This window comes from Trichechus manatus, unplaced genomic scaffold (genome assembly GCF_000243295.1).
Source record: "Trichechus manatus latirostris isolate Lorelei unplaced genomic scaffold, TriManLat1.0 scaffold00005, whole genome shotgun sequence".
Classification (NCBI taxonomy): domain Eukaryota; kingdom Metazoa; phylum Chordata; class Mammalia; order Sirenia; family Trichechidae; genus Trichechus; species Trichechus manatus.
In genome coordinates, this window is record NW_004443941.1 from 1,716,084 (window position 1) to 1,736,732 (window position 20,649).

Below are 20,649 nucleotides of genomic sequence, written 5' to 3' on the forward strand. Positions count from 1 at the left end.
GGTGGGGTGGGGGCGGGTTAAGGAGAAGTATGTTCGAGTGTGCCTTTGGGGGGCTCTATTCCCGGACCTCGCGTCCCTCACCTTTGGGTTCTTGCCCCCTTCCGGCCTGACTCTGTCTGGGGTCCTTGTGAGTCTCTACGGGGGGGGGGAGGGTGGCGGCTAACTGAGTGCGCCTGTAGATGAGGTCGGTGGGTACTTAGAAAGTTTGGCAGGAAGGGAAAGAAAGGCGCCAGAGGGCCCGTCCCCCACCCACTTCTGATTCTTATTTTAATTTTTGATACAATGTTTAAAGGTCCACTTATAGCCGCTGCTGTATTTTTTAATGGGTTGGGGGCGCGCACAGGGAATTGTTTTTTTACTGGGCCCTGAAACTTGTCATCCACTTCGGAAGCTCCCCCGCTCTCCCCACTCCCCTCCCCAGCCCAGGCACGTTGCGGGGCCCTCCCTCTCCCCACCCCCGCGCATCCCTCCCTCGCCTCTCTCCCCCGCCCCCTACTCCCCCGGCTGCGCCGGATGCGGAGCAGACGCGGCGCGCGGCGGTGTGAAGTTACAGCCCGGCCAGGTACGGGCGGGAAGGAAGGGCAGAGTGCGCAGGACTTGGGAAAGCCGGGCCCTTCTTTGGAAGGCTGCATTGAGGCTCCAAGCACTGACTGGGGCGTACAGTCCGGGTTGCGCCGCAGTCCCTGGGGTTCATCCCGGACACTCCAGGCTGGGAGGCTTAGCCCTCCTCTCCCCCCAATCCTGGTGCAGGCACTGGGTTAAGGGGCCTGTGGCAGGGGGCAGGGGTCGCTCCTTTCCTCGTTTTCTAGGTGCGGAGAGGGGGGCGAGGGCCTTCCCAGTCCTCAGGACTCCCCACCCCCCCGCCCCAAGTCCTTCTCTTCTTTGGCTGAATGAGCCATTCAGTCGCTAGGAGGCAGAACGAGATCAAGAAAGCTCAGCGAACTTGAACCTGTACCAGAGCCTCCCCCACCCCCTCCTCTGCGTTTCTCTGGGCTGGAGAGGGACGCGTTTTGCGAGGGTGGGGGTGGGGGGCACGGACGGTTAGGCAGAATTCCCTTTCTCCCCCATCACCCCTTATGTCTTTGTTCTTCCTTTTGACTTTAAAAACGCTTCTGGCCGGGGCCCCAGAGAATCGCCCGAGCGCGCGGCCGACACCCCCCTGCGCAAGCCAAGGAGACCAGCGCGCGCTGGGCGCGAAGCGGGGTGCGGATTTCGCTTTCTTTCCGGGAGGGCGTTTTTGGAAGGGAGGAAAGGCGGATGTGCGCGCCCGGGGCTAAGGGGCAAAGCCGAAGAGGGGGATGTGGCAAGTTTGCACCTGGTCTCCAGGTTCACTTCTTCCATCCCCTCACCCTGCGCAAAGTGCGGACCCCGGCAGCCGTGGCAGGTTCGCCCAGGCGGCCCCGCAGCCCGGGCCCCCTCCCCTCCCCTCCCCCACGCCTCCCGCAGTTTTCGCCTCGGAGCCGCAAATCACAACAATAGTAATAGTTATCATCATAATGATGCGGGCAAGCGGCGTCATTAATAATGAATAACCGCCGCCGCGCGCACACCCGCGCCCGGAATCGCGGAGGGGGGCGCTTTTGCAGAGATCCCCCAAAGTAAAAACTGTGAGCGTGTGGACACAGAACGAATTTCGGGATCCGCTTGTGAGTTGTGTGCGTAACGCCGAGGCTGCACCAGGCTAACAAGCCGAGTTTTCCAAACCTCACTTCCCTTTTCACTAACCGTTGGCCCGGGGACCCGTCGCCCGCGGACCGGCCGGACGGGGTGGAGGCGGCAGTCGGGCCCTTGGCTGCCCGCCGCCTCCCGGCCCGCGGCCCCGCGGCCCCGCTGCACGTGTTCGCGGAGAGCGCGGCCGGAGCCTGCGGCCAGCAAGCTGCTCGCTTTGTGCCTGCGCCCCGGCGCCCAACTTCACGTTCTGCGCAGCCCACCTCGCCGGGCCCCCTGCCCCGGGCCTGTCGCTCCTGTCTTCGCTTTTGTTTCTTTGCTTTTCCTCTCTTACAACCTCAGCGTTTCAGCCTCGGTGTGCGTTCTTCCTCTGCTCGGTTTGCGCCCTTACACTGTTAAGACAACCGAAGGGAAGGACTTGGAAGGCAAACTTGAAGACAGATCTGCCTTTCCCCCTTCCCCTCCCCCCGCAGACCTCGTTTCCCTCGCTCCTTTCTTGCATTTCTTAAGGCTTTTTTTTTTTTTTTTTTTTTTTTAAATTTCTTTTCAACTGCAGAAAGAGGAAGGAGCTCTCAGTCTGGCGCTGGGGCATCGAGACGTTTCAGGCTGTCTTGCTGTTTGAACGCAGAAGCATTTTTTTTTTTTCCTCCCCTATTTCTTCCTCCTCTTGTAAGAAGAATTCGCGTCTAATTATTATGAGTATTTGCCCACTCCCTTCCACTTCAATCCAGGACTCCCTGCTTTGTAGCCGGAGCTCAGGCCGAGCTCAGATACCGTGGCGAAGGAGGATGGAATGGAGGGAGGGGTAAAATGGCTGAGGTTAGGAATGTTTTTAGGGAAGGAGGAATTTGCATTAAAATACAGAGAAATTATCAGATGCCCAGAAAGGAGATGTTGATTGCACTGAGCCAAGATGTCAATGCAAATCAGTAGGCTATACCAAGACAATTGTATTTTCATGTTTTCTTTGTGCCCTGCTTGGTCTGATTTTAAATAATAATAGAACAGCAATAACAAAAATACGTCTTGGTGGTTCTCCGAACATCGCTAGTCTAATGTTTTGCAAAGAGCCTGATGTTATACGTATTTCAAACATTAGGAAATAATTCTTGTCAATTAGCAATAATTTACGTTAAGAGCATTGAAAACGTTGAGGTTACAGGTTTTATATCTGTACATTTGATCATCTTGTTATTTTCGAGAACTTTGCCTCCTATAAAATTAATTAGGTGAAATGTGGAGGTGTAATCACCAACCTCTGAATTACCACTTCATTTCCTGGTTTTGATTGTAAATCAGTTCAGTCGCTCCGTTCAGAAGACTTCAACCAAGTCTGGTTTTGTACGGCATTACCTTTAACTATTTTGATACCTGGGAGAATATTTCCTTTTGCTCCTAAATAATATTTCCATTTTCAGAAATATATCAGGCCTTGGGAATTTACCAAAAAAAAAAAAAAATCTTAACACTGGTTTTTAAAAAAATGTTTTTTGCAAAGGCTCCAGGTACTCCGAACTTCACTGAAATAAAATATTTTTCCTGAGTCGTCTTTAATCTGTAAACCTCATGACATGTGGTTCCTGCTGAACAGCAGCAAACAACAAAACCCCACATTGGTCAATATGTACTTAAAAATCGTGAATTCCAACAGCAGGGATCTTGCAGAATGACTTCCCTAGTCAAGTCTTGGTCAAAATGAAAGCAAATGTAGGAAAAAAATGGCATAGAGGCACAATGCAGAAGCACATCCATTTGTCACCTTCTGTTTGAAAAGTATGCATGTGAATTCTTTATTTGTCTTTTGGTCAGCGTGTTGGGCAAAGAAACCTAAGTGCTTACCTTGCTGTCTTTATTAGGCAGAATCTAACCTTCATATCCCTGTGGTGACCTTATGTGAAATTAGGAGGAGTACCAGAGGCTAGAAATTATGACACGGCCTACTTCCGTGCAGGTGCAGCTACACAGGGCTCTCTCAGTATTATTTCACCCAGCACATCTGGGAGTTACTCCAGATCTTCCCCCTCAATATTCAGCCTGAGTAGGGGCGAAATAAATGTAACCTGAGTTCACTGGATTTTTTGCACTTTATCAAAATCTGTTCCAATATTCTACACTCAAATTAAAATCTATTTTTTGATTCTCTGTGGCTTTAAGTTCATTAAATGTGAAATTGGCAGCTTGCTAAAGAAGGTCAGGCTGATTAACTGTTTAAGACTTGGACATTTTCGGCTTCAGTGTTATTAACTTGCGGCACCCTGGATGTGTTTTGTATTTTGTGATTTTTTGTTGTTTTGGATAGAGTAAACATAAGGTTTCAGGGGCAGAGACTTACCAACTCTCATTTCCTCTCTGGAAGGTTAAAAAAATGATAGAAGCTGTTCAAATAGATGCGGGAGTATTTTGATACAAAGTTAAAAAAAAAAAAAAAAAGCAAACAGTAAAGAAAGACATGTCTACCTTGTTCTACCATCGGCTGGTGATTATGTGTGCAGAAATAGCCCCATAATGAAGCGTTTTGGAGCTCATTCAGAAAATTAGTCAACTTTGACAACATTAGGCAAAGTATTTCAAGCCTAAAGAAAGGACTTCTCAGCCTTGTTCTGAAATGTGGCATTTGCTTGACCATACTGATTTTTATGTGATGGGGGCCACCAAGTGCAAACATGTTTAGAATATTTTAGGCATTCCTTTCTTCGGAATGAAAAAATGACTAATTGGCTTATTTTCTTAAGTACTCAAAAGTCTCCCATTTAGCTAATGTGTCTGAGAGGAATTGCCAGTGGATTTGGTATTTCTTTGATTTGGTGGCACTGCTGCTGAGAGTGAGGTCAGGCGGGTTTTTGGCAGTGTGAATTCTGCTGCCTTGGGATGATTATTTAGATCCGTCTCACAGGTGAACGCGGTTGTTTTCTCATTGCCGTGGTGTAAACGTGGCACATATTCCGTGGGGTGTGTAGTGCTTTCTAATTTAGGGAGCCACGTTCCTGCATGTTTAGGAGTACGTACGTTCACACACAAAGGGTGCGTGTGTGTTGATTCGTCTCTTCTTTGGCACAATAGACAACTTAATCTACAGGAAAAAAAAAAAAAAACAACTGTAGTTCCAACTGCCAGTTTCTTGGGTGGTTCTTGTTTAAGCTTCCTTTATGCCCTGTGTTGACTATTAATTTAATAATCACATTTTTTTCTTAACTTACAAACCAGACCCATTGGTAGTGTGTGTGTGTGTCCTCTGCAGAGTTAGGCAAGTCAGTTTTTTTAAGTATAGGGTGATTGGCCTTCACTGATGAATTGGCTTTCTTGTTGAGAATCTCCACATCCTTGTGAATTTTGTGTGCCTACGTTTCCTGGTTTCCTGAGTGCCGTATGGTGGACCCGAGACACACTTTACATAAGGTGGTGGGTGGGGGTGGGGCTGAGAAAGTATTTTTCCCCTTTTCTCTCCTCTTCAGTACTCTAATAATTGTGCTTTTGTTCCTCCAACCACAGCCGAACCTCTTGAAGCCATTCTCACAGATGACGAACCAGACCACGGCCCGTTGGGAGCGCTAGAAGGGGACCATGACCTCCTCACCTGTGGGCAGTGCCAGATGAACTTCCCATTGGGGGACATTCTTATTTTTATCGAGCACAAACGGAAACAATGCAATGGCAGCCTCTGCTTAGAAAAAGCTGTGGATAAGCCACCTTCCCCTTCACCAATCGAGATGAAAAAAGCATCCAATCCCGTGGAGGTCGGCATCCAGGTCACGCCAGAGGATGACGATTGTCTGTCAACGTCATCCAGAGGGATCTGCCCCAAACAGGAACACATAGCAGGTAAATGAGAAGCCAGGAGAAAAGCTGTTTGCATGCTTTCTTTTCATTTTCAGACTGGCTGTGGCCGAGCAGTAAGGAGTGGTGGAGTACCTTCTCCCTCCATGCGACTGTCCCTACAGCCCTGTCATGTGAAAACCATCATTCCTGTGGCTTAGGTTGAGCACACAGAAAGAGAAATATTTTCCACCTCATCGAGTCAGATGTGGGCGGAGTAGGTGCACACGCCTGACACCCTCTCTCTGGGTCTGCTGATTCGGAATTTCTTTTCTTTTTGCCTCTTTTCTAATTTTGAAGGGCTCACCCTTTCTACATCTAGCCCGTTCCCGGGCTTGGTGGCATGTCAGAGGCAAAGTGGCCACACAGGCATCTACAGTTCGGCCAGTGATCTGTTTGACTCAGAATGGCTGTCAGCTTCCCTAGGGGTACAGTTAGTCCCCCGGGCTTCCCCAAAGTGGGGTGCGCTGGCAGGGCAGCTTCCAGGGGGTGGAAAGAGTTAACTGAGCCTCGGGGCTAGCCTTGGATTCATCCTGGCTGTCTGCCCGAATGGGGCTGTAATTAAACACAGCCCCACGGTGGGATGACACCGTGACCTTGACTTTAAGATGCCATTTTCGACTGGCCAGGCCAGAGCAGAGAGGGCAGTTGCTGAAGCAGACAGACATGCTTACTTGGAAAGTTTAAGGGCATGTTGGAAATTTCAAAAGGTTGGTTTGACAGGGACGGCTGCTCCCTGCAGCCTGCCTCCTCAGCTAAATGATAAACTGCTTCTCTGCGCTCTCTCTTGTCTCTGATGTGGTTTTGACAGATGTATCTTGATTTTGTTTGTGGTTTACACAACCACATGTCACCCTTACAAATGTCCAGTCCAGACTTCCACTGTTCCTGCTATAACACCATGTAAAAATTCTCCTGGACAAATACATACACACATTCAAGAGCTCTCTCTCCTGGGCTTCATTTTAGCAGGGAGTTAGCTTAAGTGTGTGGGTTTCTCAGCAGCTCAGGGGAAAGGAATCAAAGGGTAACCGAGGGACTTCAATTCCCTATTCCAAGGGATAAACAGCGACACCATAGACTGACCCGGAAAACATTGTTTTTAATGAAATAACCGTGATTTAACACATCAGATGAAGTGAAGGCAGATTCCGTGGTGACAGAAACAACATGGTATCAGTGACTCCCCCCACCCCCGCCAAGGCAGAAGGCTTGTTCCCTTGTAGGGACAGTAGTGCATGTAATCAGCTGATACACGGGAGCTTGTTTCTCCCACCTAGACTGACCACAAAGTTGAGCTGTAATAGGTCAGTGGCCCTGAGGGGATTAAATGTCATATTTCCCCTCTCCCTCTCTGGAAGTCGATCATTAAAATCAAACGTGGCATTTTCTTTCTTTCTTTCTTTTTAATGCTTCCTGTAATAGCACTCAGATACTTTTCATTTAGTGAAATGAGAAATCTGCTACCCGGGAAGTATTTTCCTGGAATCCGCCACGTTTCGCTTATGTGACATGTAGGTTAAGATCTTCCCCCTCCCCAGCACCCTCTAGTAGGATATGGCAATGACCGTTTCCATGTGCTGCCTGTGGCTAGAAGGAAAACGAACAGGAGAGTAAGCCATGATTAATGAAGTAAGAGCAAGCGGAAGGGGATTTGTCGTCTTCCCAGATCCAAAGGCTTGCTAAATCACCAAATATGGAGTAACAGTTGTGTGATGTAACATCGTATTTACATATCGAGCTGCTCGTTTAAAAGACAAAACACAGTGTCTGTCAAGCAAGAATTAAAACCACAATTCTTACTCAGGTCTCAAATAGGTTTATTCAGTCTGAGATAACCAGCTCAAAACCTCTGTGCCTCTGTCCTGAGAAGAGCGTTGTAAAAGGTGGGGAAGGCCCTATTTTAAGGCTTTTTCCAGTTACAGCTGGGAATCTGTGTAGGGAAAGAAAATAGATTTTCTTTAACTTCACCGTCATCATAAAGGTTATGCTTTTTTTTTTTTTTTTAAAAGAACTAGTACAATAACAGAGCCCAAAGAAGCAAGTAAAAAGAAAGAAAAATTTAAATATGTTTTATAGGCCTAATACTAAATTTTATTGAGAAGAGAAGCTAAGATAGCTAAGGTATTCACTGAGCGCACGAGTGCTGTGACCCAGGCAAAGTAAAGCTCTCGTGCCCGAATAATTACAAAGTCTTGATTCCTTTTATTGCGTTTAATCATCTGTTCGCACCCTGGAATTGGCTGGACATAAATAGCACGGTCACATCCCAAAGTGTCAGTCAGTGACTAGAATCACGACTTGTCGTAATTCACAGTAATGAATTAAGAGTTTCCTGTGGTGAAATTAACATTCTACCATTGCACGTGAATTATGATGCTCTGGCCTTCAGGTGCCCCTGAAGCAAAGTTCTGGAAGACGGCTGTGTTCTCCCAGCCCATTCTCTAAGGCCCGTCCCCACAGTTCCGAATCTGCTTGTCTTTTCCTGATGAGGAAGGAAACAGTAACTGTAATCATTCAGTAGATATTTGAGTTGTGTCACTGAGAAGAAAGGAGAAGCAATGCTCTGAGTTAGGGAAGAGATAGACTGATGAATCTCCAGGAGAATGTGTTTGACACTTAAGTGGGCTGTGCAGGAAAGGCTTTACTAAGGTGATATAAGTTGGGTTCGAGCTCACTGTGTGATCCGTGCCGTTTTATAGGCAGGAAGCAGGAATGTAACAGTGACAGATAGTCTTCCTAAGCTCCATGAAGCTCAGAATTCAGGGCTTTCAAATGGGAGAATACGGTAGTGCTCTTTAAATCTGCGGTAAGGTGCTATGCATTGTGACTGTACATAGACCTCTCAAAGGTGAGCATCTTGTAGGGAGGGTGCTTTCTACCTGGCGAGTAGATAGGTATGTACGCTCCACCACTTCGCCCATGTGTGCGTGTTAATCTACACATGTATACACTGATCAGGCTACTTTTCTTCGTTTTTCCCCTTTATTCAAAAGGTTGTGTGATCGTGATCCGTTATTACTATTGAAGTGATACTAATTTAACTGGAAATTAGCGGGCTGTAGTGTGTGGTCCAGCTCGTCAGTATGTAGTGTCAGAACTTCACCATCAGATAGCAGCAACGTTTGACTGCAGTCAGAGTTTTCAGGAGGGTTTTGTTTGTTTGCTGGTCTCGTATTTTACGATGGGGGAAGTAGTCATCAAGGAGGAGTGAATTGAAACTGCTGTTGACTTATGGAAAAGGCAAAAAAATATATATATATATTCCACAGCGTCGGATTTGAGGTTTTGGCTTACTGTACATAGAAATCTTTAAGTTGGGGTTGGGTTATCATAAAGTTAGCTTTTTGAGAGAATAGGAGAAAACATAACAAATCCTAATAAAATGTAGTAAAGGCAAAAAAAAAAAAAAAAAAAAAGTAGTTTAGGCTGCTGCTACTGCTAACATTTTTTCCCGTTAAAATCATGCACGTAGACATTTCTATCCGGATATTTAAAAATTATTTGCCTAGAAAACATAGCTCCTATCTCAATGACAGTATGTAAAGACCGATGCTCTAATGAAGGGAAAATACTCATTCAAAAAGGAAATAAATGATCATGTTACTTCAAGGTGAACCCAGTATAACAAACTTTGGCTTGTTCAGAATTTAGGAAAAAGCAACCTGCCTTTTTTTTTTTGTCCCCGTTCCAATTCTCTCTCACACTCAACTGGAGCGTCTGTTTGTGTGTGGTGGGATTGTGAATGAAACTATAAATTGTAGTATCCTATTATGACTACTTATTTTTCATTTCTCTTTATTTGTGTTGATTCTGGATAAAAAAATGACTGGCTTCTGAAGTGAATTTTTAGCATGGCGGTTAAAACAGAGACTACAACATACTAGTGAAGTTTTTAATTCATCTTCAGAATCCAGAGAAGAGAGCATATTGTTTTCTATTAAGTATCTGGGATTTTCATAGGGAGCCAGATATGTGTTTGTGAGGCCATTACCCAAAGACTCCTGTTTCTGAGACTGGGAGTCCTATATACACTCTGTATTTGTATATAAGACAGAGAAAGGTTGTGAACTGGCAGCTCGGATGTTTTGCCAAAGTACAATGTCAGAGAAACTCTTTCTAAGACACATTGTAAATAGAACTGTCACAGTGATTGCATGATTGAGCTGCAGAAGTGTCTTACAATTGTTGGCATTGTCAGAGGACTTTTGAAAGCTTAATTAAACACACTGGCCCGCATGGCTGCTAAATTTACTTCGAAGCCAAAAAAAAAAAAAATCAAAAACCTAAAATGTGGAAGATCCCAAAGTTCCTCAGACATTATCCTTTTGGTGACACAGAAAAGATGCATTGTGCGTTTTCCTAGTCGTCTTTTATAAATAACAGTTTTGAGAATAGGTCCACGTGATATGAAGATCATCTTGTGTGTGATGTGAGGACTGTGTTAGTTTTTCTGTCTCCTGCTGTTACAGACAGTTAATGTAAAAATGGCCTTTTATTGGAAACACAAATATGTATTCACTTCAAGAAGAGGAGCAGAAGGGGACAGTCTCCCTCCCATTCTCTGTGTTTATTCTGTGAAGGCTTAAAAAAAACAGTGCTGTAATTTCTTAAATCGCCCCATCCCTTGCTGTCTTGCAAGTTGTACCGTTCTCGTTAAAGGATCTGAAATGTTTTGCACACCTTCCTCCTACTGAAGGTGGCATTTAATTGTGGAGGTGCCCGGGGCTGGAAAATGGGACTGGGTGTGGAGACGCAGGGCAGTGCCAGCACGGGGAACCTGGGCTCAGGTTGGGTGCATATCAGTGCCACATTTTGGAGTCCTGGAAAATCATTTCACGCTGCACCCTCTGTAGTTTACCTAATGTGAGAGGGTGAAATTTGGGGTGCATAACACGTGTGCAAATCATAGGGAAGTGTTTTCCAGATTTTCACGATTTCTTAATGGAAGGGCTTCGTAAAGGAGTACAAGTGAATGCAGGCCTTGCACACTAGTCTGTGGGAAAGGGAGAAAGTTTGGCTTTCCTTTGGGGGAAAATATTAAATTCAACTGAAACAGTGAACACAGCTAGGAAGATGCACCGAGATTGCGTCACTCGATGTTAATTTAATCTACTTTGGCTGGTCTGTTCACACCGTCTATTACACAAAGAAAGCATTTGACAAAATTTACCCCAAGCCCAAGTCTGTTTTTACATACAGTAGGACCAGCTTTGTGCAATAAAAAGCACTTAGCATCAGGCTGGACCCAGCCTGGCACCTTGCCACTTTTTTAGCATGAGATTTAATCACCGAGGATCTTTAGTACCTTTCTGCTTGTTCAGATTTCATTTGGGTCATGACTATGTCAGTAGTGTTGTTAGTACCAGGATTAAAAAAAAAAAAGAAAGATTTTAACTTGGTGCCCACTTTTCACAGTATTTCAAACCGAGCAGGGTTTTTTTTTTATTTTTTTATTTTATGTGTCAATTTGGGGGACATGAATAAAGTTCATAAAATATGTTCAGACTGTATAATTTAATGGATAATGACAGTGTTTTTATTGTAATGGAAATAGAAAATTGACCGCTGGGTTCCTCCCTCCCCCGCTCTCTTCTGCTGTCCAGGTGGATAAACAGCCTTAAACTGCTCTTCCCGTCCGCTTGCAGGCGCAGAGTACCGGCCAATATCAGTAAATTTACTTTTGTAATTTGCCGTGTAGTTTTTACAACAATGACCTAATTAATTTGAGCACAAACCATATTATTGCTACTGGAGTCATTCTCTGTCACAAACTTAATTTCCAGGAAATGTAACCTGACGAATAAGAATTCTTTAGCTCTCCACATGTGCTCCCAGAGACCAAAGGCAGATTTAAAATAATCATAATCATCATAATAAAAAATGCCAGCATTATTAAAGCCAGTATGCTTGATGCCAAACTCACTTTGGAGCCAGTAAACATCAGGCTGTATTTCTAATCAGGTTTCGAACGTAACGTATTCCATATTGGGTTCACTGGAATTTGTTTCTGCTTTGAACTGGCCAGCTGCACTCCCCATGCATTTTTAAAATGTCTCAGCAAAGGCTTTTGCTGTTCTTAGCAGGGTTAGTAACTTGGGGTCTGTTTCCGAGCTCATTCGTCATTCTGTGGTGGCATTCAGTTAGGTTGGCAAGGGAAGGGTTTGAGGCATGGGGGGTGGCGAGGTCACTTCTGATCCCAGCAGGGACTAGGTGAGCTTCATTTGCCTTTACAATCTGTGCGTGGTGACTGCACCTTCGAGAAGCTCTCAGATGGGCGCATGTAAATGCCCTGTCAGATGCTGAGCAGGAATATTGATGTGTCTTCCACCACCACACCCTAATAAAGCTGTACACAGCAAGCTTCACATGCAGCTAGTCTGGGGAATTGTATAAAACTTAGACAGCCCAGTGTGAAAGGCAGCCATGTAAAAATGCACGATATGCCACAGTTTCCATTCTTGTTCGCCTTTGATCTGGAGCAGAGTGAAAACATCATCCTGCCCTCCTCTGAAGGGCTGTCCCCCCAACTCTGCCACCTCCCAATTCACCACAACCAGAATCTTTTTTGCTCGTGCTGGTATGGAGATAGTGTGACATAATTTGTTTCATATGGTTAATTACAGGCGCTTGAATATTTAAAAATTTAAATAGCCACAGTTTCAGCTTTTCCTATTACAAGTATGTGATTTGAACAAAGGGAGTACATTGTAAATATGTTTTGGTGATTTGCAACACCCCCCTCCCTCATCTCACACAGAAGCGCGCGCGCACACACACACACACACTGACAGTTTAAATCCAGTGCTGACTTAAAGGACATCTGTACCTTCATTTGTACTTTCTTACCAACCTTCCCAACTGGAACTCCATTAAAATATTTTGTCATTGTATTTTTGAGTCCACTGTTGCTTGAGGTTTTAAAGAGGATTTTTAGAGTGTGTTCATTTACCAGAATCATCAGCTGTCAGAACCAGTTGTGGTAAATCCACAAAACATACAAAGAAAAATACACACGTTTCCTGAAACAAAGCGCTGGGAGAGGTAATCTGCCAAGAACTGGTGAATTAGAAGTTTGCAGACAGAGACCCAGAGTGTTTCATCTCTCGCTTCCCTCTGGAGACGGATCTGAGCGGATCTGATGCAATGCAGCTGGAAGGTTTACCTGGGCAGGTTGCTCTGAGGCAAGGTGCCCGCCAGGCCCAACTGATGTGTGCGCCTGAGTAGACTGGGCCTCAGCTCGCTCCCTCTGCTCCTTTTTACTTCCTGATCTCCAGGTAGATAGCACGCCAGGTTCTCAGAGCGCTAAGCAATGAATTATATCCCCCAAAGGTGAGACGATCTGGTTTAAACACCCTGTAAAAGTGACAAGAAGGTGTGTCGCACACCCTTTTCCAGGTAGGGTTGGCAGCGTGTTCTTCAGGACTGAGTTGCTCTCTGCCAGGGATTCCCAGTGGGAGCCAGGAGCAGGTATGTTGATGAAGGGGATACCTGGGGACCTTGGGTCTCCCACAATGAGTTTTTGTTTATAGCCTCACTGTTGTTAGCATTGGCCCTGGACAATTACACCCACAATTTGATCTTAGTTTTAGATAGAGACAAGCCCGCTGATTAAAAACTCCTGTTAAAAATAAAGAATGAAATTATTGTGAAACCTGCAAAGGTGTTTTTTTTTTTTTTTCCCGAAAGAACACAGGTGCTGTTGTGTCCCTCACTCTCCTTTCTGTTTTCTGTCTGAACTTTGTAGAAAGCACAAGGAAGCCTCCTGCTAAGCACCAAGGAATTTACATTTACATTCATCAGTTGTTCATTTTCTTGATATGTAATGATGCACGAAAAAAGCTGCAAACAAAAAAAAATCACATCTGTTAATTTTTAGGGAAATAAGGTGTAGCTTGGAGTCTTACCTTAGTTGGAGCACAAAATGCTATCTGCCATGTCTGGTCTTGTACAGTTTAAATATAGAGCTTCTTTGCCCTCCCACCGCCACCCCCCCCCAAAAAAAAACTCCAAACAAAAACCTGAAGCATCTTCCTTTACCAACTCGGGGGATACCACGATTTAGTTACACTTAGGGGGCGGCCCACAATGAGCCACTTACTGCTGATTTTAAAGGCCCCCCGACTAATTCTTTTAGTTCACAGTTAAAACAATGCATTAACAAAGTTAAATTTTAAATTTCACCAATTTCTCTCTCCTTTTCCACCCTACTCTATGATTAAAAAAAAAAAATTATTCCTTAATATTTAAAAGTGAACACTGGCTACTGAAGAATGACTTAAAGGCTGAAAAAAATTTTCGTAAGAAATCGTAACCTTCTCATGTTATGTTTTTGTTATGTTAAGGGGAAAAATCAATAAGGAAAAATTTAATTCTGGTAAAGATACTCTGAGATCTTTGAAAACAACGGCTGTCCTTTTAACTCAAACATTTGAGCAGCTTCAAAGACTATGTATTTCTTCTGATCTTGGAGCTGTGTGACTGGTAGCAAGAAAGGAAAAAAAACCTTATTCTACATACAAGTGGATTGCTTAACAAGTCAGCACAGACACGTACTTGTTTGTACAATAGAGATAAAAATTCCTGTATAAAAATAATTCAGCTGCTGACAGCCGTCATTGTTGTTGGACCTGTCTTTTGTGCCTGTCCCAGCTTTGGGGCCCCCTCCTTCCCTATCTGCCTGGGGTAGTCTGTTGCCTGTAGACTCCTGACCAGGAGTTAATTGCTATGTATTAAACGTATAGGTATTGTACTTAAATAAGAATATCTCCAGCCTTCCTGTATGCATTCCACTCTGCTTTCTGACATGAGTGCCGTGTGGCCAGCAGGCGGGTGGCCGGCAAACGCTCTGAGAGGGAAAATGACTGGAAGGCAGTTAGGGAAAATTTGGCCTTCAAGTCCCATTTGCTCTGCAGTGCAGCATCGGTCTCTAAACTTTTGTTTTTAATTTAATTCCGATTTACCCTGTCACATCCCATATCAACCCTCCTTGAACTCTGCTCACGTAGAGTAACATTAGTGTCAAGCGGAATTGGTCAGGACTGGGGACCTGTGGCTCATACAGATGGCTGTGGGTGTGGGTCCATGCAGCTCTGCTTCCTGGTCTCTAATAAATGTTAAAACGGTCCACTTCTGAGCAAGGCCCAGGGAAAAGAGACTCCAGGCAACAGGGATAGTACCTGAGGTTTTCTTCCTTCTCGCTCCTCCTCTTTCCTGTTCCCTTGATGCAGCCACAGTTTAGGTACAATCAGTTCTGGGAAGATGCCGGAGACTGGGGGTGGGTAGGCGGGGGTGGGTGGCCCGGGGAAGTTATTGGAATATTTTCAGTGGGAATTGAAACACGATCACGAAAGCTGAAAGCCCCCAGCAGCTGGGCAGGAAGCTTGACTCGGGTCCTCACTGAGCTGCTGTTCCCAGCCCCACTTGTACGCTGGCTGGGGTCGGGTTTGCACGCACTTGGGTGTTTTTACCTGAACTGGGTTTTTGGGGTAGGAGGGAGAGGAGGGGCTGAATGAGAATTCTAGCACTAAATTTTAAAAAATGTCATGAGGTTAGTAAGGTGTGAGGATTCAAGAAAAGGATTCTTCTTCAGAAACTGGGAAGCAGGAAGATCCAAATTCCCACGATACTCTAATCTGGGGTGGGGTGGAATGGGGTGGGGGTGGGGGCATCACGACTTTCTGAGTGCCCACTGATGTCCGCCTGACCCGTCGCTCTTGGGCTAAATGCTGCCAGTACAGAATGGGGGAACCCCACAGGAAGATAAATCCCAAATGCCAGCATTTTTCATCCTCAGAAGCAAACCAGATCTCTCTCTTCTACCTCAGATTCCTCTCTTCTCTTGCTCTTTTGCTTTTGGAAGCGGGAACTTCTAACATTAATGACACTCCATGCCGATGGAAGTGCTGTTTTTAGACCCTAGTGGGTGTTTACGGGAGTCGGGACTTGAGGGGAAGAAGGCTTTTTGGGAAGATGGTGGGAACCGCGTTAATCTGTTCTGTTGGAGGACGGCACAGTCTTGCCTGTGAGGAACTCTGGGCTGTTTTTGATAAATTACCATGTTTAGAGATAGGTTTGGCTCTTAAGGGCTTAGTTTTATGAACAAAGTCCGTGACGATGTTCGCAGCCTCTGTTTGTCTCCTAGCCCCTCGGCTTGACTGGAAGCTCTATGTTTAGTTTAAGCTCAGTCTGGAAGATATAACAATTTTGCATTAAAAAAATGAGGAAATCATAGGAAGAAAAACCCTTTGCTTTTTGGATGAATCTTACTGATAATTTGCTAAAGCTCATTTGAATTTTAAGCACTTCTTTAATCTTCAAAGGCTAAATTGCTTTATGAATATGCATGGTGTGGGCAGACTTCAGTTCATTACCTAGTTGTAAATTCTAATGACCATTAGGTCCTTCCAGTAATTGCGAATTGTTTTGCATTTTTGATTGGCCTATTAACATGTACATTCGGTGCACATCAGGCTGGCCTGTCAGCCTGCTGAAGGAGAAAAAAAAGGTGAAAATTGTTTATAGCACCAAGATTCTTAGATTTTCAATCTTGCAAAATTGATGATGTAAAAAAATTAAAGCAGTGTTTTTTCTTCTCAAGATTGAAAGTTCACCAAGAGATTTGACACATTTAATTTACATGATGACTTTGCACTCCTTCATTAATGCAATTTGCATATGAAGCTGTTGTTAATCACTTTTGATCATGTTTTGTGTATTAGCTGCCTCAGTGGCTCTCTCTCTCCTCCTCGGATGCCCCAGTAGAAAGGAGCAAAATGATGCATCTTCTTGCCAAGTTTCCTTTAGTGAATTGAGGAATTAGAAGTCTAACCTGGAGTAATTACATATGTTTTATCCATTTTTCTTGTAACGTTAAGTACAGTTTGTGGAAGTGTTGGCTGGAAAGTGTTCTCATTTGGGGAGAAGACTGTACCGTGTCAGTGTATGACGGAGGCGCACCCGCGTACGGACAGAAATCTGTGTTGCCTGTCCCTGTTACCCCACGTGAGGTTGGGCAGTTTCATTGTTAGCAATTTGATGGCAGAAACCCCGGAATATTCCAGTGTATTAAGACATCAGGCCCCTCCCTTGGAAGACAGAAGGCTGCAGAGCTACAAACCTTTCTAACAATGCCTTGAGCTTTTTTTTTTTTGAAAAAAAATATGGCTAGCTCCTAAACGTTGTAGGCATGGGTTTGGACGACTCTTGTATGTTTTTGAGCAATAAGTTTTCCTGTGGGCTTGTTCAGCTTCTGTGCCAAGCTCCTCTCTCCTCACCTAGTCACTAAAGTAAATCGTGGCCTCTGGACTCCCCGGTCCCTCCTTCAAGGTCCCCAAGTGCCCTGGTTACAAAAACAAGCTGCTAACTCACCATCTCCCAGTCCTGAGAGCCTGTGATTCTGGTGTTCACCTGTGCTGTTGAATTGCCTCTCCTGTATTATTGATGTGCGTCTCTGGTTTATGAGTTTATCGCTGGTTAACAAGCTGAATCAGAACTGATATTCTCCATATAAGCTGAGACTGATATTCTGATTAAAAGGAATGCTTAATGAAAGAAAATAAGTTGTGACGGAAAATGAACAGTGAGTAAGAAACATAACTACAATTTTAACCTCCAAGGGACCCTAGCCCAGTTCTGCCGTGACTTCCATCCATACCATGCTAAAAGCATGCTTCAGTTCAAAGTTGTTAATATTCAGCTGGGAAACAGTATCCAGAACACAAATAAATTATTAAGTGCATGAACTTTTTAGGCAGTAAGATGAACTGATGGGGTCCATCTGTGAGATCCAGGGGCTTTTTATTTGTGTGTCGAGTGATTCTGCCCTCTCCGACTTCACAGCCTTTGGTCTCCGGCCAACTGCATGCATAATTGATTCCACGCGCACTATCATTTTCTTGATGTAATTGCTTTACTAAGATATGATGAAATCTAATGGATAATTTGCTATTTGAAAACGGGCAAAAAAAAAAAAAAAGTTCCAACTTTCTGTTGGGGGCAGTGGGGAGGGGTATTTGAATGACCTGGTGTTAAAAACAAAACAAGACAAAACTAACTTGTGCGCCCTGCTGCAATCACGTAGGCTGTGGAGAAGGTCTTTGTGGCATATGGAAGCCAGTGTGTAAATCTCTAGCTCCTATCACCCTCCTTCCTTTCTTTTCTCTCTCTGTCTCCCCTCCAAACTTTACAAGAAGGGGATCCTAACAAGGTAAAAAGTAAACAGTTCAGTCATCACAAGCCTTATTATTCAGTCTGTCCAGGAGTTCTGCCATGTCGGTTTATTTAATTTACAGGAATGTAAACACTGACACAGCCCCAGAAGCAGCGAGAAAGATTACAGTATTAGAGTTAAAAAACGTGAGCATGGAGTACCTGTGCTTTATACTCAGCTGTAATAACACTTTGCATTGAAACATAATGGTAAGTCAACCGAGTGGAGACTTCAGCTTATATGGAGTACAAATTTCCTTTTAATAGATTGGCGTAATCTAGTGTACCCAGAGTCGATTGTTGTATAATGGAGAAACTGTATAAATGTCAAGTACACAAATAATTCTCCAGGAAGTAAATGGAAAGTATTAGAATTTCTTAAATCACCATTAAATTTTGTTGGTGGGACAACCTCGTTGGCTCCCTGAAGACCATGTGTGGTATTACATCAGTCCTCTGAAAATGTATTTTGAGAGAACTTAAGGACACTGAAACCTTGTTTTAATCCAAACCGGTTCATGCTTTAAATGTACTTTAAAAAAATGATACTGTTTTTCAAAGTACCTAAAGGGGGTGGGAGGGGTGGAAAGCACAGAAAGCAAATCCATCTCACTGTGGCAAAGCGTTTCTCAAGTAAAGTCATAATAATGAGCAACACATGATCTGAAATTTGATCAGCAAACATATACTTATGCCAAGGAATTTTCTTTCCCTTTCTTTTTTTTTTTTGGCCATTCACATACCAAGGTTCTGTAAATCAGTAAACCAGGCAGAGAGCATTGTAAGGGGGAGACCAGATCATGATACACAGAATGGCCCAGCAAAGCCGTCTTTTTGAAGAAACATTAATACCACCATCAACCAAAAAACCCTTTTTTTTTTTTTTTTTTTTTTTGCAAAACTGGAAATGACAGAATAGTTTTAAAAGGAGGAAAAAAAAAAAAACACCTTCTGATGCTCAAAACTTCCAACTATTAATAGACCAGCAGTGAGATAGAGTGTCTTTGTGCCTTGAAATGCAAAATGAGGGAAATAATTAGCAGAGGAACAAAATTCTCAAAATTTGAAGAACTTCTGTGATTACTGGGGGTACAGTGAAAAGAAAATGCAAATTTCTTCCTGATCTTAATTAGATTCGATTGTGCCGTGGGTGTGTTAGGTTTGGGGGGAGGGGGAGGAGGGGGCGGGGCAGGCTGGGGGTGAAGGGAAGGGCTGAGTGATGTGGGGCCAGGTTAGAAGGGGACTGGCGGCCAAGGCAGGAACAAAGGCAGCCTACAGTGCTGGCCTGGAGCAAGGTGTCATTGGATGACAGAGATGCTGACGGTGTCTGAATCCTGGGCCTTCATGTAGCTGGGCCCATTTCCCGCTGGGTCTAGGGGATTTCATTTGTCCTTGGAGGGGCTGGATGGTGCTGAAATAACAGCCTGGGCTGTCTCAGGAAGGCGAAGCAGCCTGTGGGTAGCTGTTTTCCCCATCACATGGGCACGCTGTGTAATGCGTGTGTGACTTGTACACGGTGGCCGCCAGCTTTGAATGGCGGTATCCACACAGGACCCCCCAACAGCAGATCAGTGCCACTCCTGCCCCCACAAACACTCTTCAGAGCTGATGGTGGTGGTTGCTCTGAGCTTTGCCAAATGTGTGTAGAAAGTTTCTCTGGCTGGATGCCACCTTGCGTGAAATAATAAGAAGCTGGGCCAAGGCAATGGCTTATGACTCTATTTTCGTTTCATTAATATTATTTATTATGTATTTTATTAATTTTTTTAAGGAGGGACTGTGCTCTTATTTGACCATTGGTAGTTATAATTAATACATTCTGTACTGGTTGTAAAAAAGCGCGCTTGCATTTAATTGCAAGTCAGGGTAAATTAATGGATTATGATTTAAAAAAAAAAACAAAACTCTTAAAATATTCTTACAGGGAGCAAAGGAGGGGACAGTCCCTGAGATTAATTTCTACTCTGGGTGAGGGTCCGTGGGAGAGGGTGGAAGGGCCAGTGTGGGTCTCACGGGATCTGTGTATGAGTGTGTGGGCCAGTGGGGGCACGGGGAGAAAGGGGTACCCTGGCCAGGAGGGACAGCAGCAAGCTCGCGTCTTTTCTTTAATTTCTGGGGTTGCCAGGAGGGGCTTAAGCAGAGTGGTCAAGTCCCTCTGCTCCGGAGAAGGTGGTAAAGAAAAGAGGTTAGTGGCAAGAGGAAGGCACACAAAGAGAAAATTGTACATTGGGAGCGTCGCCCTCACGGCCGCCGTGTAACCAGACTGGTTTAGCAGACAGAATGATGGATTGTTTTGTCAAGGGTCCCAGGCTGTGCCCTGAACTTGAAACACTTTGTTTATCTTGAATAGAAAGGGAAAAGCGCAGACATAATCGATGTCTAGTTTTTAGGAGCTCGAAAGAGGTAGGAGAACAGAGAAGACTCAGGGAGGGGACGGGGCGGTGGGGGAGGTGCCGGCCCGGTTGGGGCTGCCCATTAACAGATGAACTTGGCTGAGGGCCAGGCTTTAGATGCGAGCTGTCAGGGCCCCAGTGCAGCCAAGCCTTTTCACTGTTTTTTTTTTTTTCATTTTCTTTCTTTTCTTTTTTTAAATACCTGCTGACTGTACATCAAATGCTCCCAGGTCTTTTGGCTAAAGGCAAGAACAAAAAAAAGACACACAGCTCAATTTTTTCCCTCTGAACCAGTTGAGACCAGTCTTTTGGCTACACACACATGAGTTCTATCATCTTTCCTGGCTGGCTATTGGGAAAAAAAAGAGTTGTGATAACGCCAGTAACCCTCAGGCCTGAGACGGGAAGGTTTGGTGTGCTCAGGGACAAGCGTGTGTGAGTATGTGTGCAGAGTGTCCACGTGTGTGGCGGGGTGTGGTGTGGCCAGCGGGCCTGTGTGCGCAGAGTGTCCACGTGTGTGGCGTGGCGTGGCCAGCGGGCCTGTGTGTGCAGAGTGTACACGTGT

General features: G+C 44.8%; 1 protein-coding gene across 5 annotated transcripts in view; it reads left to right on the forward strand.

Annotated features, from left to right (window-relative positions):
• Positions 1–20,649, forward strand: part of BCL11A (BCL11 transcription factor A) — a 109,486-nt gene that overhangs the window by 2,041 nt on the left and 86,796 nt on the right. For all 5 annotated transcript variants that reach the window (XM_004369445.2, XM_004369444.2, XM_004369442.2 and 2 more), the window contains exon 2: positions 5,158–5,487. In XM_004369445.2, the coding sequence (XP_004369502.1) occupies positions 5,158–5,487 (330 nt within the window). The remainder of the gene's footprint in view (positions 1–5,157; positions 5,488–20,649) is intronic.